This window comes from Onychostoma macrolepis, chromosome 11 (genome assembly GCF_012432095.1).
Source record: "Onychostoma macrolepis isolate SWU-2019 chromosome 11, ASM1243209v1, whole genome shotgun sequence".
Classification (NCBI taxonomy): Eukaryota; Metazoa; Chordata; class Actinopteri; order Cypriniformes; family Cyprinidae; genus Onychostoma; species Onychostoma macrolepis.
The window spans coordinates 20,903,296-20,921,491 of NC_081165.1; the positions used below are offsets into that span (position 1 = coordinate 20,903,296).

At 38.7% G+C, this 18,196-nt stretch overlaps 2 protein-coding genes and 5 non-coding genes across 15 annotated transcripts in view; 5 read left to right on the forward strand and 2 right to left on the reverse strand.

Annotated features, from left to right (window-relative positions):
• The window catches only part of adamts9 (ADAM metallopeptidase with thrombospondin type 1 motif, 9), a 70,242-nt gene that overhangs the window by 4,418 nt on the left and 47,628 nt on the right, over positions 1–18,196 (reverse strand). The window lies entirely within an intron of this gene.
• Positions 962–13,648, forward strand: LOC131549201 (uncharacterized). 7 transcript variants are annotated; one of them, XM_058791164.1, is made up of 9 exons: positions 3,430–3,638; positions 5,863–6,576; positions 6,653–6,688; positions 6,811–6,852; positions 6,941–7,014; positions 7,253–8,383; positions 9,861–10,622; positions 10,716–10,863; positions 10,969–13,648. In XM_058791164.1, exons 6-7 carry the CDS (start codon positions 7,446–7,448, stop codon positions 9,862–9,864), a joined length of 942 nt encoding a protein of 313 aa, XP_058647147.1. In that variant the 5' UTR covers positions 3,430–3,638; positions 5,863–6,576; positions 6,653–6,688; positions 6,811–6,852; positions 6,941–7,014; positions 7,253–7,445; the 3' UTR covers positions 9,865–10,622; positions 10,716–10,863; positions 10,969–13,648. The 7 variants fall into 7 exon arrangements, with proteins under 7 accessions (XP_058647144.1, XP_058647148.1, XP_058647145.1 ...); XM_058791161.1 differs by adding an exon at positions 962–1,333 and having other exon boundaries at positions 3,578–3,638; positions 6,811–8,383; XM_058791165.1 differs by lacking the exon at positions 3,430–3,638 and adding an exon at positions 962–1,333 and having other exon boundaries at positions 5,863–5,967; positions 6,058–6,576; positions 6,811–8,383.
• trnav-aac (transfer RNA valine (anticodon AAC)) lies at positions 1,877–1,949 on the forward strand. The gene has a single exon. It is a non-coding gene; the product is annotated as a tRNA-Val (tRNA).
• Positions 2,206–2,278, forward strand: trnav-aac (transfer RNA valine (anticodon AAC)). Its single transcript has one exon. It is a non-coding gene; the product is annotated as a tRNA-Val (tRNA).
• On the forward strand, positions 12,323–12,395 carry trnav-aac (transfer RNA valine (anticodon AAC)). Its single transcript has one exon. It is a non-coding gene; the product is annotated as a tRNA-Val (tRNA).
• On the reverse strand, positions 13,035–13,107 carry trnav-cac (transfer RNA valine (anticodon CAC)). The gene has a single exon. It is a non-coding gene; the product is annotated as a tRNA-Val (tRNA).
• Positions 17,989–18,061, forward strand: trnav-aac (transfer RNA valine (anticodon AAC)). Its single transcript has one exon. It is a non-coding gene; the product is annotated as a tRNA-Val (tRNA).

An 18,196-nucleotide genomic window follows, 5' to 3' on the forward strand; every position in this document is an offset into this window, starting at 1 on the left:
TTCTAGATTTTAATATTATTCACTAAACCCTCTGGTATTGTTCAGTCATTTTAGACCCCAAAAATGTTTTTAATTTTTAAAAATCACTACTTGAATGGTACGAAACTCTATGACTTTTATGTGACCACAAAAATAAATTGTGGACTTGATTCGAAAAAGCTAAATGGTCATAAAAAAAAGTCATAATTGTGTTGTTCACAGTCAAAAATGACCGCCTTTGGAAATGAAAGGGAAATATGCAAAAATACTTTGCATGTACAATCTACAAATTATTACAATGCAGAAAACAAACACAAACACCAACCCTGCTGAAAAAAAAAAAACAGCTAAAACAAGCCTAAGCTGGTTGTCTGGTTTTAGCTGGTTAGGCTGGGAGACCAGTTGGAACAACCAGCGAAGACCAGCCTAACCAGGCTGGGAGACCAGCGAAGACCAGCCAACCAGCTTAGGCTGGTTTTTGCTGTTTTTTCACCAGGGAAGGAAGGGGTTACACTAAAACATCAAGAGAACAAATCAGACACACCCACTCAAACAAACACTCACAGACACACTATTATTATACATACACAAATGAACTGGTGTGGGCTGTAACAATATGGCAAAACTGAGCCAGAAGACTCAAATAAGAGGATGAAATAAGATTGATTAACCAGTCCTGTTTATTTTGTTACATTTTTGTTGAATTTTGATGTTATGTGTAACAAAATGTTTTCCTCTGTGTTCAGGTTTGACTGTAGTAAAATTAATGCAAAAGCTGACATTTCAAATAATAAATCTAAACCTTTACACAAAGTTGAATTTTGGGAATGTCTAAATCCACAACTTAATAAAAATAAGTATTTGTCTAAAACAACTAGAGAAATATAAGCCTTTTATATAGAGCTATATAGGAATCTAGTGGCCAAATCATGGAATTGCAGATTTGTTTTGTTTTTTTGCTCCCACTAGATGGCACTAATCTGCCTTCAAAAATTGGAGTAAACGCTTTTGACCATAGTGTCAGGACCGTGTGCCCAAAACACACTTGTAGCCAATCAGCAGTAAGGGGCGTGATTAGTCATGATTGAGAGAAGAGAGCCTCCATTTGAGTGCACAGGACGGATATTAGCAGATCGACTATAGATATTAGTTAGTTAGATATTAGTTATATGGAGAAATGGAAGATAAAAAGACGAAAATATAGGAGTAAAAAATATTAAAAAGAAGGGTTATGATCAGGGAAGAGGTAGGACCTGCGTAAATATCGAAGCAGCTTTCCAGCGTTGGAGAGAACTCAAGAAGCGGGAAGGCCTGGAATCGGACGCTGAGGTTGCGTTTTCTTTTTGATAGCCAGGTGAGCAAGTTTGATTTTGCATCGTTTCACACAACTTATCTGTGTTGACTTTTGTTTGAATATGTTAGTGTGTCATCTTCGCTTGTTTCCCCAATCGTCGTTATACCAGGGGTTGTGTACGTATGTGTGGGGCGGAGGAGGGGCGAGGTCCTGTTGGAGTATGGGCGTGTTTGTTTTGGTGCTTTCAAATATCAACATTGTTTGGCAAAAATCGCTTAGTGCACCTTTAATTTAAAAGCAATATAAAATATTAGGGGGGAAAATTACTTTTAATGTGAACATTTTTTATCATATTTACTGCACAAATATTAATTAGTACAATGAAATTCTCTCCAAATACAAAAGAAAAATATGATTGAATAAAAATAAATTACATAGATTTTACTGAAATTTAAAAAAAAGTTACATTTCAGGTGTTTGGTCACTTTTGATCATGTACAACATAAGTGTGACACCCAAATGAACTTTCAGCTTTCATGAGCTCATTAACCCCCTGCAGTTCATTGACAAACCCCCAGGGGAAGAGCATGGTGGTTAGCAGGTGTTTCCGTAGTGTAGTGGTTATCACGTTCGCCTAACACGCGAAAGGTCCCCGGTTCGAGACCGGGCGGAAACAAGGGTTTTAAAAAAAGGTTTCTGTTTTTGTTAAATATCTAGATCCACAACTTTATAAAAATTAGTATTTATGTCTAAAACAACTAGAGAAATATAAGCCTTTTATATAGAGCTATATAGGAATCTAGTGTTTGGTCACTTTTGATCATGTACAACATAAGTGTGACACCCAAATGAACTTTCAGCTTTCGTGAGCTCATTAACTCCCTGCAGTTCATTGACAAATCCCCAGGGGAAGAGCATGGCAATTAGCAGGTGTTTCCGTAGTGTAGTGGTTATCACGTTCGCCTAACACGCGAAAGGTCCCCGGTTCGAGACCGGGCGGAAACAAAGCTTTTAAAAAAGGTTTCTATGTTTAAAAGATCTGCAATATAAATATGTGGAGAAAATGTGTTTTTGCTAAATGTTTCCTGGATAGTCCTCTTCCTAGGCAAAAATACATTACAATTATATTGTCATATATGAAGAGTTTAATAATGAGATGACCAGTGCATCCTACACTTCAAGGGGCCCTATGCAAAACTGTGTTTGGGGGCCCTGTCGATGTGTTCTTAAAACCCCAAAATTACCCACTTAATCTGTTCTTTCAGAGAAGTCTGAACAAAACGGTGAGATGAAACTTTTACGTACAAAAACCTATCACATAGAAACTGAATTAAGAAATTATATTAAATTTCACGCTCAGAAGGCTGCCTGGGGAACAGAATCTCTTTTGCAGTTCAATGTGCGTTTAACTCTTCTTTTTTAGTATCAAGCACAACCAACAGGAGAATGTATATTAAGACAGGCACATACAAATGTTACTGTATATTATGATAGTCATGTACAAAATCAAAAATGAAACTAAAATTCTATTATTTTCAGAGCCCTAGTCATTAAATCATCTTTGAGAGCAAGGGGGACCCCTGGTGGTTCAGGGACCCTATGCAACTTGCATACTTTGCTTATAGAAAGAATCTGCATTATTATTACTATCATTATTATTATTAAGTAATATTATTAAATATATTATAAAATAATTTAATTAAATAACGTTACTGTTACTGTGAATCGAGCTCCTTTGACGTGCTGAAACACTGCATCAAAGCTGCATTCATGTACCAATCTTAATCAGTGGCAATCTTAATTATGAAATGTGCAGTGCAACAGACTAATTTAATTAAAAGACAGCCTTTGATTTTATAATGTCAATCATCTATATTGTGTGCTACTCATTATTTTGTACCCTGTCAAATCAACTATTTTCAGTGAGGTGCTCAATTCAAAAGCCACACATTGTTTCCGCCCGGTTTCGAACCGGGCCCTTTTGGGCGCGATAGTTGAGTTTAACTTCCCTTAACTTTTCCCATTCATTCTCTATGGTAGTGCTTAACACTACGGATGCAATATATCTTTGGCCACGCGTAGATTTAATGGCGCTGTTTCGCCTTTTCCGTGGCGGAGAATTTAAGAAGCCTAGTGTCATCTGTCAATCATTCGCAGTGAGTGGAGGAGGGGAGACCAGTTTCACGATCGGAGACATAGCCGTTTACCGAATTGTTGTACAAAACAAAACAAGTTTGCTGACAAGTATGTAACGTACGGTCTCAACTACCTTCGCACAAGTTTTACCTCAGATTTTAACCTCAGGTGACCGCTGTTTTTACGTCATAGTTCAAGATCAACCCAAGTAAGCTCTCAGACCGAGAAGGTACGTTAAGTTGAAAGCAATATTTACTTACTTTACTTTAGCTTACTTTAGCAATGTTAACTTACTGTGTTGTATATACATTATCGTATAAATTGCATGTATATTCTCATGTAATGGTATTGTTAATTGTGTTTAATTATTATTTTTGATTTTTTTGATTTTAGGAAACATTTTATATAATTTTATAGCTTCACTTTCTTTGTAAGAGTGAATGTTTCATCATTGATCTCTTACTATGTACTTAAAATGTTTAGAAAATGTTAACATTGCAATATGATATGCATAATGTAATTAATATGTATTACACACATATAAATTACAAAAAAATGCGTGTGCAATTTAATGTTACAATTTAAAATGCGTGTGTGTATAAAACAAAAATTTTAATTAAACTTGTTTTTATATGTACATACATTTTCATATGAAATCTTTTTATATACGTACTCACACATATATTAAGTGAAGTAAATAATAAATATGAAATAACACACATTTATTAAACACTACTTTAAATTTAAAGTCTCTTATGCTCTAAGGCTGCATTTATTCAGATAAAAACCAGTAATGTTATGAAATAATATGGCAATTTAAAATAACTCTTATATATACAGGTGATGGTCATATAATTAGACTATCATCAAAAAGTTGATTTATTTCACTAATTCCATTCAAAAAGTGAAACTTGTATATTATATTCATTCATTACACACAGACTGATATATTTCAAATGTTTATTTCTTTTAATTTTGATGATTAGAGCTTACAGCTCATGAAAGTCAAAAATCAGTATCTCAAAATATTAGAATATTACTTAAGACCAATGCAAAGAAAGGATTTTTAGAAATCTTGGCCAACTGAAAAGTATGAAAATGAAAAGTATGAGCATGTACAGCACTCAATACTTAGTTGGGGCTCCTTTTGCCTGAATTACTGCAGCAATGCGGCGTGGCATGGAGTCGATCAGTCTGTGGCACTGCTGAGGTGGTATGGAAGCCCAGGTTGCTCTGAAAGTGGCCTTCAGCTCTTCTGCATTGTTGGGTCTGGTGTCTCTCATCTTCCTCTTGACAATACCCCATAGATTCTCTATGGGGTTCAGGTCAAGCGAGTTTGCTGGCCAATCAAGCACAGTAACACTATGGTCATTGAACCAGCTTTTGGTACCTTTGGCAGTGTGGGCAGGTGCCAAGTCCTGCTGGAAAATGAAATCAGCATCTCCATAAAGCTTGTCAACAGAAGGAAGCATGAAGTGCTCTAAAATTTCCTGGTAGATGGCTGCGTTGACTGTGGACTTCAGAAAACACAGTGGACCAACACCAGCAGATGACATGGCAGCCCAAATCATCACTGACTGTGGAAACTTCACACTGGACTTCAAGCAACATGGATTCTGTTCCTCTCCACTCTTCCTTCAGACTCTGGGACCTTGATTTCCAAATGAAATGTAAAATTTACTTTGATCTGAAAAGAGGACTTTGGACCACTGAGCAACAGTCCAGTTATTTTTCTCCACAGCCCAGGTAAGACGCTTCTGACGTTGTCTCTGGTTCAGAAGTGGCTTGGTAGCCCTTTTCCTGAAGACGTCTGAGCGTGGTGACTCTTGATGCACTGACTCCAGCTTCAGTTCTCTCCTTGTGAAGCTCTCCCAAGTGTTTGAATCGGCTTTGCTTGACTGTATTCTCAAGCTTGCGGTCATCCCTGTTGCTTGTGCACCTTTTCCTACCCAAATTCTTCCTTCCAGTCAACTTTGCATTTAATATGCTTTGATACAGCACTCTGTAAACAGCCACACCTTTCAGTAATGACCTTCTGTGACTTACCCTCTCTGTGGAGGGTGTCAAATGTTCGTCTTCTGGATCATTGCCAAGTCAGCAGTCTTCCCCATTATTGTGGTTTCAAAGAACAAGAGATACCCAGAATTTATACTGTAGGGATGGTCATTTATTCAAACTCAAATGTAAATATTCTAATATTTTGAGATACTGATTTCTGACCTTCATGAGCTGTAAGCTCTAATCATTAAAATTAAAAGAAATAAACATTTGAAATATATCAGTCTGTGTGTAATGAATGAATATAATATACAAGTTTCACTTTTTGAATGGAATTAGTGAAATAAATCAACTTTTTGATGATATTCTAATTATATGACCAGCACGTGTATAAGTACTGCTGATAACTGTCTTATTTCTTTATATTAAGTATTTTCATGTGGCCATGATTTCAGAACGGCATCATGAAGAAAACAGTTTTTTTCCCCGGGAGAGTCAAGGTGTCTTTCAGGAAAGACCCATCAGGCCATTTACGCCGGGACCCATCAGAAGAGGCAAAAGTAATTAAAGACAACCCTTCACTGCAGGACAAGTCAACACCTCAAAGAAAAGATCTGGTCAGGATGAATGCCCGTTCTGTTGTCTTTCAGAGAGGAGGGGATGTCTCTGACAAGCAAGAGGTGTTGGGAGAATGCATTCTTTAGTTCGGCAAGTACAAGGGCAAGTCTTTCAGGTGGTTATTAGAGAATGATGTTGGCTATGCTTTGTACCTGTCCGATAAGGTTGAGGAAGAAGAACAGGCTGGGCAGTTCAACCCAGAGGGTCCTTGCAAGGGCAGCTTCATTTCCTTTCTTGAATACTCAAGAAGCTTTAAGGAAATTGAGGATCTTAGACGGTATCTGTCTCAAAGGCCAGATCCATTGCCAGTTTTTATAGAGGATGACAATACTGTTGGATTTGGAACAAGAGCACAAGACACTTTGGGATACCAGGGCAGACGGATATAAAAAAGCAGAAGTGTGTTCCAGGCAGCAAAATGTACAACTTGCAGCAGTATCTTTTAAAACAGCAGCAAAAACAGCTGACGAAAAACACTCCTCTGTTGTCCTCACCATCAGCTTCTACTGCAAGACCACCTGTTCCTTCCAGTACTGCCTCTGATCAGCCTGGTAAGTTAATAAAATGCATGCAAATTTGCTTATATTGATTCTTAAAGCCTACTGATGCATTGATATTGTTTTATAGTGATGGAGGAGGATGAAAAATATCCCACACAGCTGAGTAAGTGAATCAAGAATCATGTTGTGTGTTATACAGAGCCATGTGAAGTTAAGCATGTTTATGACGCATAAAATTGCACATACTGGAGCAAAACTATTCAAATTATAACATTTAATTTTCAGGATAATCTGCAGTCACAGGATCCACAGTCTTATCTACAACAGGTTACTTTCCACATCAGAGGCTTATTCTGTTACATACAGACTTATCCTCCATTTATGAATTTAATTATCTTATGTGTTGTTTTGGCAGTGTTCTTGCCTGTTCTAAAAAACACGTTCTTTTGTTCTAACTACTGTTAAGGGTTGAACATACCAGTGGTGAGGGTGAGTGCACTTCATGAATTGTATGCGTGGTATTTAAACTGGTTTTATTTGTTGTTAAAAGTGGAATGTTTACTTACAGACTTTTGAACATTATTAGAAGTTGCATTACTAGAATAAATAGAATGATAGAATAACAATGATTCTAGTCATTTAATGTAGTCAAGACAATTAAATACACATCATGTACATTCAGTGTTTTAATATGTTTTTAATTTCCTCCCTGTGCTGTTCCATGTAGGTCTGCCGCAGCCTCCATCAACATCAGTTCCTGTGTGTAGGCCTTCTTCACAGGGTGAAGGCTCTGTACCACCTCCAGCAGCACAATCAACACCTGCACCAATGCCGTCTGCACTGACTAAAACCCCTGTTCCCAGCTACTTGACCAATGATGAAGACAGAGATGGCCAGGATCACACCCATTAAGACACCTCATGAATATGGTCTCCTTGTGGCGCTATCCACCTCAGCCTGAGCTTATAGAGACAAACACGGGCCTTCCGTCACCCAAATACTTCCAGCTCCATCCCTTTTTCATTTGGAAACCTGAGCACAGTATAATGGAAAGGCTTAGGAACAATTACATCCTGCCTTGTCTCTACGGCTGTCAAAATACTAATGTTGTGTCCTCTGGTGTGGGAAGACCCCGAGTGATCCTTGGTACTACCGGTCAATATTACATCCTTGCTTCACGTCTGTGTTGTAAGGCATGCAAAAAATACTGGTTTGCTGATAAGCCTCAGTGGCTGGACATGCTATCACAACGATTCAGAAACATCTTGCCAGCCTTCCTCACCCATAAGAAGGCAATCTGTAAAACGGTGATGGATGAACTGAGGCGCTCTGGAAAATCCCCTAATGATATGGCCAACCAGCTGTCTGAGGTGCTTCACTTTAAATATGAAAGGGCCCATCTGGCCTACCTTCTCAGTGTGCAGAACGTCAGGGATGCTGAAGCAGGGCTGTATGGTCAGAAAACCATCACTGCGGCACTGAGGAACGATGACACACCTGCACCGTTTGGGGGTTACGAAGACACTGATGGGTGGCATGGGGTGTCTGTCTCTGCACACTATTTAGTAGAGTGCCTTCTTCATGAATATCAGCGGCAGGAAGCAGCTCTCACTCAGCTCCTACAAGGCACTTTTGGACAGGTGTACAGGTCAGATCACACACGCAAAGTTGCTAGAAAAGTGACCCTCTCATCTGGCACAATGTCATCCTATGCTGTGATGAACGAGAACTGGATGATTCTGTCCTGGGTGATGCTGCAGAGTGAAAGTGAGCAGTCCCTGGAGTCATTGTACTGTGGTCTGGCCAATTGCTACAGTGCTGCTGGTATTCCCAAGGCCAAGTACCAGTGGGTGGACAGGTATGAATCATCACATCTAATCGCACATTACATCAAGTGGTGTAAGCAAATGTTATGAATACATTAAAATGTCTTTGGTTCTTTTAATTGTTTTGATTTTGGCTCACATTTAACAAAAACCCACCAATTCACTATCTCAACAAATTAGAATATGGTGACATGCCAATCAGCTAATCAACTCAAAACACCTGAAAAGGTTTCCTGAGCCTTCAAAATGGTCTCTCAGTTTGGATCACTAGGCTACATAATCATGGGGAAGACTGCTGATCTGACAGTTGTCCAGAAGACAATCATTGACACCCTTCACAAGGAGGGTAAGCCACAAACATTCATTGCCAAAGAAGCTGGCTGTTCACAGAGTGCTGTATCCAAGCATGTTAACAGAAAGTTGAGTGGAAGGAAAAAGCGTGGAAGAAAAAGATGCACAACCAACCGAGAGAACCGCAGCCTTATGAGGATTGTCAAGCAAAATCGATTCAAGAATTTGGGTGAACTTCACAAGGAATGCACTGAGGCTGGAGTCAAGGCATCAAGAGCCACCACACACAGACGTGTCAAGGAATTTGGCTACAGTTGTCGTATTCCTCTTGTTAAGCCACTCCTGAACCACAGACAATGTCAGAGGCGTCTTACCTGGGCTAAGGAGAAGATGAACTGGACTGTTGCCCAGTGGTCCAAAGTCCTCTTTTCAGATGAGAGCAAGTTTTATATTTCATTTGGAAACCAAGGTCCTAGAGTCTGGAGGAAGGGTGGAGAAGCTCATAGCCCAAGTTGCTTGAAGTCCAGTGTTAAGTTTCCACAGTCTGTGATGATTTGGGGTGCAATGTCATCTGCTGGTGTTGGTTCATTGTATTTTTTGAAAACCAAAGTCACTGCACCCGTTTGCCAAGAAATTTTGGAGCACTTCATGCTTCCTTCTGCTGACCAGCTTTTTGAAGATGCTGATTTAATTTTCCAGCAGGATTTGGCACCTGCCCACACTGTCAAAAGCACCAAAAGTTGGTTAAATGACCATGGTGTTAGTGTGCTTGACAGGGCCAGCAAACTCACCGGACCTGAACCCCATAGAGAATCTATGGGGTATTGTCAAGAGGAAAATGAGAAACAAGAGACCAAAAAATGCAGATGAGCTGAAGGCCACTGCCAAAGAAACCTGGGCTTCCATACCACCTCAGCAGTGCTACAAACTGATCACCTCCATGCCACGCCGAATTGAGGCAGTAATTAAAGCAAAAGGAGCTCCTACCAAGTATTGAGTACATATACAGTAAATGAACATACTTTCCAGAAGGCCAACAATTCACTAAAATGTTTTTTTTTTTTTATTGGTCTTATGAAGTATTGTAATTTGTTGAGATTAGATGAATTACTAATTTGTTGAATTACTGAAATAAATGAACTTTTCCACGACATTCTAATTTATTGAGATGCACCTGTAGCTCCTTTTGCCAGTTCCTCTCTTCTGCCTTCTCTGTAGTTGATCAGAGTGACCTGGAGAGACTGAAGAATGCATACAGTTTCTGTGGTATCGATCCTGCTAATCCCACCAAGCAGCACATCAGAGAGCACTGCAGGACAAAAGTGCCACATCCCAGAGAGCTGGTCCAAAGAGTGGAAGAAGTGCTTCACCATTTCTATCTGACAAAGGATCCCAACAACATCTTCCTTTTTAAACCTTCGATGTTAAAAATGTGGTGGATTCAGCGTATCCACATCCTTAGAGGCTGCCTGAGTGACCCTGAGGCGGAGGAAGGAATCCTTTACAGACATGGTGGAACCCTACAGCTGAATCATGTGATGGAGCTGCTGTTCCCGTTTGGATCCCTGTCAGAGGCACTTCACAGCAGGAGGGGTTTCATTTCCACCAGGCTCAGTGGGTAACGGGCAATCGCGTCTCTCCTGAGTTGTTCCAGGCGCAGGGTATGACTGGTGTGGCACGCTGGAATTATCAGTGGCTGGTGGACCTGAAGCAGCCTGGGGTTGTCTTACCTGGAGTGTTTGACCCTGTTTTGATGATGGAGTTAAATAATCTATAAGAGTGACAGGGCATCCCAAATATCCAGCCTTGCACATCTCCAGCAGGGACACAGGAGAGAGGTTTGGCCTGCAATATTTGGAGCCAGGCTGTCGACCTGTGCCTCTTGACTTTGACAAACACAAAAGCAGGAAGACAGACCTAGGAGATGTGGAGATGCAAGAAGAGTCTTCATCTGGCGTTCCGTTCTCATTTCCATCTCAGGTAAGCCTTTAAACTTTTTTGATAACAGACTTTTGATAAAAAAATACTTTATAATTCTCACTCGCATATTACACTCATTTTGCTCAATTCCAGGAATACTTAGAGGATTCCTCTTCTGCTGAGACCCCTCTTGCTGCAGAACCAGAGGCCACCCAACAGACTGTCATTTTTCACCAGTTTTCCACTCCAAGTGCTGTGACAGTGAAGGAACAAACATCTGAGGAGTGTCTTTTAGATGCAGGTAATTATATTATGCATATAGACGTCAATGTGTGTAATCTGTCTGTCTCATCTTTGCACGCAAAACACAAATACTTAATTTAGCAATTTTGTGAATCTCTTTTAGAACTCCCAAGTACATCACCACTGCCTGTAGCTGCTTCTCCCTGTGCTGCTTGCACTGGACCCATTAAGACAGGTGGCTGAGTCTTTGTGTTGGACCATAACAGATGGACAGATCCAATGAGAAATGCCATTGATGGTTTGCTGGCCAAGAACCTTGGGAGCAAGGACCTCCTTACAAAGGTGGATGCTGAATATGCTGCTATGGTACAGAGTGCCTGCACTGACCCCAACAGCCTTCTGCACTCAACCACAAAGCAGCACACAAGCAGGTTCATTCCTATTGGCTAGTCAGCGCTCTACACCTATTTGCGGTTGGCCCGCGAAAGGTCCCCGGTTCAAGACCGGGCGGAAACAAGGCTTTTTAAAATGGTTTCTTTGGTTAAAAGGCCTGCACTATAGATATGTGGAGAAAATGTGTTTTTGCTAAATGTCTAAATATCTAAATCCACAACTTTATAAAAATACCGTATTGACCCGAATATAAGACAATGTTTTTTTCTTGGAAATACATATGAAAAAACGCGGTCGTCTTATATTCGGGGTCTAGACTTTGACATGTCAGTAATACACCCACAACAATAGGTGGCGCCAAAAACGCATAAAAGGAGTGTGCCATGAAATATGTAATGTATGTGTGTTGTAAAGATCGCAAATGAAAACAAAAGAAAAAGAAAAGCTTACAGCGGCACGAGTCCTGACTGTCATGTTAGCCTGATGGGAACAAACTTCCTCTGTAAGTGATTTTAAAACATAAGACAGTACCCAGATTTGAAGACTACAATAAGATTTCACTTCTACTGTTAATAAAAATTTTGGTAGGCTACTACCAATGAGATGGATAGCCTAAATGTTATATAGCCTAATTCAGATGGGCTACCTGTTATTTCAATGGTATATCAAAAAGTGTATATTTTTCAATGTCATTGTTGGTACATTTGACCAATATTTACCATACTTTCAAAACAAAAATTAAAATAGGAAAAATATGCAATTTGAAAATAATTTAAGAAAAAAATGTTTTACAGAGAGAGAGAGAAAAAAAACAAGATTTGATTTTCAAAAAGCCTTTTTCCAAAAAGTACATCTGGAAAAAGGGGGGTCGTCTTATAATCAGGGTCGTCTTATATTCGGGACAATATGGTAAGTACTTATGTCTAAAACAACTAGAGAAATATAAGCCTTTTATATAGAGCTATATAGGAATCTAGTGTTTGGTCACTTTTGACCATGTACAACATAAGTGTGACACCCAAATGAACAATACCAGAGGGTTAATTATCAGCTTTTGTGAGCTCATTTAACCCCTTGCAGTTCATTGACAAATCCCCAGGGGAAGAGCATGATGGTTAGTAGGTGTTTCCGTAGTGTAGTGGTTATCACGTTCGCCTAACACGCGAAAGGTCCCCGGTTCGAGACCGGGCGGAAACAAGGCTTTTTCAGAAGGTTTTTTTGGTTAAAAGGTCTGCACTATAGATATGTGGAGAAAATCTGTTTTTTTGCTATATGTTTCCTGGATAGTCCTTTTCTTAGGCAAAAATACATTACAATTATATTGTCATATATGAAGAGTTTAATAATGAGATGACCAGTGCATCCTACACTTCAAGGGGCCCTACGCAAAACTGTGTTTGGGGGCCCTGTCGATGTGTTCTTAAAACCCCAAAATTACCCACTTAATCTGTTCTTTCAGAGAAGTCTGAACAAAACAGTGAGATGAAACTTTTAAGTACAAAAACCTACCACATAGAAACTGAATTAAGAACTTATATTAAATTTCACGCTCAGAAGGCTGCCTGGGGAACAGAATCTCTTTTGCAGTTCAATGTGCTTTTAACTCTTCTTTTTTAGTATCAAGCACAACCAACAGGAGAATGTATATTAAGACAGGCACATACAAATGTTACTGTATATTATGATAGTCATGTACAAAATCAAAAATTATATTATTTAATTAAAAGACAGCCTTTGATTTTATAATGTCAATAATCTATATTGTGTGCTATTTATAATTTTGTACCCTGTCAAATCAACTATTTTCAGTGAGGTGCTCAATCAAAAGCCACACATTGTTTCCGCCCGGTTTCGAACCGGGGACCTTTCGCGTGTGAGGCGAACGTGATAACCACTACACTACGGAAACTGGGATATTAAGGTCTACTTGTCCTTTCGGCAAAATAACACATTACAGATGAGTGCTCCTCACCATTTTATACTTTTGGCAAATACTTACAATAAAGTTCTACTAGATATTTAAGAAATTGTTTTGAAGTAAAACTCATCACAAACTCGGTCCTGGAGGGCCAGTGTCCTACAAAGTTTAACTTCAACCCCTAATTTAGGGTGACCATACGTCCTTTTTTTCCCTGGACATGTACTCTTTTTGGACCTAAAAATTGCGTCCGGCCAGCTGAGGCCAGCCGCGGATAGTTGTAACACAGTGACAGCCAATGAAATTGAAGCATTTCAACAGCTGGCCAAAGAGTGGAAATGATGTCACAGCCAATCAGATTTTTTTCATGCATTTATTTGGACAGGGGTTCGAATCCCACTCACGCAAGTCTAAAACCATTATTTCACACAGCTTTGTGCTTTTTATAAAACAAAATTTTAAAATTTAACAATACATTACAGCTGCAAAGTATTTCAAATTTGTGTATTATGAATAGATTAGTATTAAAAGAAATACAGAAAAAATAATAGTATACATTACATGGTTATATGAAAACATGAATTATATAATAATGGTTATATTAAACATGAATGGTCTCTATTAAATGGCTTTTGAAATGAAAATAAGAGGCATTTAAATTTAACTCAAACTAAGTAATGTTCAAGTACTGAATGAAAAGTGATGGAATAATTTAAGTCACACTTAAGTTAAATAATCAGTTAAGTGTTTCCAAAACCATAGAAACTGTAAAATATTCGTCCTATGAAAAAGAACACAGCACTCGTGAAGCAATTTGTAATTTTCAGTTTTTATTAAATGCTTTAAGCACTTTTTAAGATTAGTAAATACTGATCCAAAATAATAAAGTATAAAGAAAAATAGAATTCTGACAAAATATACATATTACAGTCTCACACTGAACAATAAACAAATCAAAATATACAGTATATACATGAGTTAAATATTACTAAGGGGCAAAAGATCAAGAAATGTCATTTATTTCTTTTTTTCTGCCACTCATCTCCGTCTTTCCATCTAGTAAAATGCAGACTCATTAAACTCTTTCCAGGTCATCATTCTGCATGTCCTGAGGTTGGTAAATGGAAAAGACTTTAGCAGGGCAATGAACATATTTCCCTGCTATGCCAGGAAAGCCTGTGTGTATGTGAGGACTTGTTTGGACCCTGCTTCAGTTCCATTTTACAAAATCTGCACAAGCGACTAACGTGTTCAGTTTCAGGCCTTTTGCGTTTTTGCTGTCCTTTCTCCTCAACCCATTTCTTTGTGTCCTCAAGTTCTCTCTTAAATAACACTGGGGTTTGTTAGTCCTTAATCACTGTAAGCATTAAAAACCTTTGTGGAACAGTAGAAGTACCTGACAGGGCTCTGCTGATTAAGAAAACAGTGGATAGAGGAACCATCTTTGGCTGTCCACAAGCAAGACAAGTCTTTGTTTGTTTCTTCTTCTCCTGCTCAGGTTGCTGCTGCCGCTCCATAACACAATTGTCTCAATGGTCTCATGAGTTAGGAGTGTGGTCAGAGCAGGTGCTGGTGGGTTTACATCTGCAGGCTTCATTGTTACCGCTGGCATTCTGGTTGTTTTACTACCCGCTTTCAAGACGTTTCTCTGGAGTTGTTTATTGAAGAACTGGTGTTCAGTAGTTTGGCCAGGTGCTTGAAATACTGTGAAACGTGCAGGTTTGTGGTCGAATGGAGCATGCTGTTTGGATCAGTAGAGGAATTGTGGACCATTGCTGCATGCTCCTGAGGATGTCCTTCTTCCCACAGTGTTTATTAAGCAAGTTGTCAATGGGCTCTGCGTTTGTGCTCCAGTACAAACACCCTGCCACCAGTCTTCACAGGTCCAGTACGGGTCGCATGTGAGGCCAGCACAGGCAGAGGTGGCATATATGTACTTCCTACACAGAGGGGGAAGAAATGAATTAATTTCTGCATTCTGAAAATTCTGATAGAGGCTCCACATGAGAACCATGATATGAAAACAGCGAGGGCATAGGCAGTGTACCAGTTGTGTCTGCAACAAGTTGAATATTTAGTTTAATGTGTACGAAAACAGAGTTTCTGCAGGTTTTATGAAGGTTAAGACATTTTTAAGACCAAGTAAAGCGAATTTGAGGAACAAATGAGAAAAAACAAAAATATGTTTTGTAGAATGTAAATGTCTGGAGAGAAACATAATGAGTTGTATTAACTTCAGAGTTTGAAAATACAATTTCCAACAGATATTCATAATTTTTTTAATTCATTTTTACAAAAACACACTAAAACACTCTGCTCCAGACACTAGAATATGGAAATATCTTTTACTGCAGCTTCAGATCATGCTGCAAAAAAGTGATGTTCTTCCTCAGTATTTTTGTCTTGTTTTCCAGTGCAAATGCCTAAAGATTCTTAAATAAAGATACATTTACTGGAGATACAAAATAACATAAAATACAAAGTCTTTTTTGAAGTGATTTTGTGATTAAAACAAGAACTAATATCTGCCATTTGGCAAAAAAGTAACCTTAATTTAAAGGGAAGTTTTGATAGCTCATAGCCTGATATTTGTTATTGTTTTAAGAATAAACTCATTTAATTTCATTACATTTTTCAAGACTTCATTAATATTTGCATCTGAAATAAACATATCTTGATTGAAAGATGTTTGATATTTGTATTGGAAAACACGACAAAATACAGAGAAAGAAGATTCATTCACTTCAAAAAGCAATAATTCTATTACAGACACACACACGTCTGGTTTGCTATCCTTGTGGGGACTCTCCATAGGCGTAAGGCTTTTCTACTGTACAGACCGTATATTCTATTGCCCTACACCAACCCTACCCCTTACAGGAAACTACAGGCAGTTTACCCGTGGAGACCTCAATTTAGGTCCCCACCGTGACACGAGTCCCCATGAGTCTGTGTGTATTCAGGTTTAAGTCCCCACGTGAATAGAAAAACAGGTACACTCACACACACAGTATAATACTGTAGTACTCCTGCTGTTCTTCTCAGACTGATATTCATTTACAATTTCATGGCTGTACTGTAAATATAACGGCCAATACAGTAACAACAATGGTAAATTTATTTTTGTGACTCTACTGCTAAAATACCATGGCTAAATTATGGTTACTATAGTAAAACCATGGTCAGAAAACATTTTTGAACTGTGGAATACATGTAATATCATTACAAAAATGAGAATAATGGTTACGCCTATTCATAATTTAGCTTGTAATCAACAGATGACGTGTTAATGATGACAAACAATACACAGAAATAATTACAGCCATGTTCATTCATAATTTGGCGTGCAAACAATCAACCTACGATGAACTATAGTAAATAAAACCCAACAGGGTAAAGTTTGGAAACGAACATAGTTTACTAATGTGATTTCAGCATTAACGGTAACCAAACGTAAACTGATGTCACATAAAGTATCTTACCTTTGACAGATGCTTGAGAATGCGTTGAATTAAACAACCGAGGCAGACCGCCGCTGTTTTCTTCTGCGAATTCAAACTTCCCGCGGTGCCGAAACGCGGAAGAGTGCCACGAGAGCGCTAGCGGCCGACAGTATATTGCATCCGTAGTGGTTTAGCACTACCATTGAGAATGAATGGGAAACGGTTTAGGGCCGTTTAGCTAAAGAAGGTCCCCGGTCCGAGACCGGGCGGAAACAAGGCTTTTTTTTAAAGGTTTCGTTGGTTAAAAGGTCTGCACTATAGATATGCGGGGAAAATGTGTTTTTGCTAAATGTCTAAATATCTAAATCCACAACTTTATAAAAATAAGTATTTATGTCTAAAACAACTAGAGAAATATAAGCCTTTTATATAGAGCTATATAGGAATCTAGTGGCCAAATCATGGAATTGCAGATTTGTTTTGTTTTTTTGCTCCCACTAGATGGCACTAATCTGCCTTCAAAAATTGGAGTAAACGCTTTTGACCATAGTGTCAGGACCGTGTGCCCAAAACACACTTGTAGCCAATCAGCAGTAAGGGGCGTGATTAGTCATGATTGAGAGAAGAGAGCCTCCATTTGAGTGCACAGGACGGATATTAGCAGATCGACTATAGATATTAGTTAGTTAGATATTAGTTATATGGAGAAATGGAAGATAAAAAGACGAAAATATAGGAGTAAAAAATATTAAAAAGAAGGGTTATGATCAGGGAAGAGGTAGGACCTGCGTAAATATCGAAGCAGCTTTCCAGCGTTGGAGAGAACTCAAGAAGCGGGAAGGCCTGGAATCGGACGCTGAGGTTGCGTTTTCTTTTTGATAGCCAGGTGAGCAAGTTTGATTTTGCATCGTTTCACACAACTTATCTGTGTTGGCTTTTGTTTGAATATGTTAGTGTGTCATCTTCGCTTGTTTCCCCAATCGTCGTTATACCAGGGGTTGTGTACGTATGTGTGGGGCGGAGGAGGGGCGAGGTCCTGTTGGAGTATGGGCGTGTTTGTTTTGGTGCTTTCAAATATCAACATTGTTTGGCAAAAATCGCTTAGTGTACCTTTAATTTAAAAGCAATATAAAATATTAGGGGGGAAAATTACTTTTAATGTGAACATTTTTTATCATATTTACTGCACAAATATTAATTAGTACAATGAAATTCTCTCCAAATACAAAAGAAAAATATGATTGAATAAAAATAAATTACATAGATTTTACTGAAATTTAAAAAAAAGTTACATTTCAGGTGTTTGGTCACTTTTGATCATGTACAACATAAGTGTGACACCCAAATGAACTTTCAGCTTTCATGAGCTCATTAACCCCCTGCAGTTCATTGACAAACCCCCAGGGGAAGAGCATGGCAATTAGCAGGTGTTTCCGTAGTGTAGTGGTTATCACGTTCGCCTAACACGCGAAAGGTCCCCGGTTCGAGACCGGGCGGAAACAAGGCTTTTAAAAAAGGTTTCTTTGGTTAAAACATCTGCAATATAAATATGTGGAGAAAATCTGTTTTTGTTAAATATCTAGATCCACAACTTTATAAAAATAAGTATTTATGTCTAAAACAACTAGAGAAATATA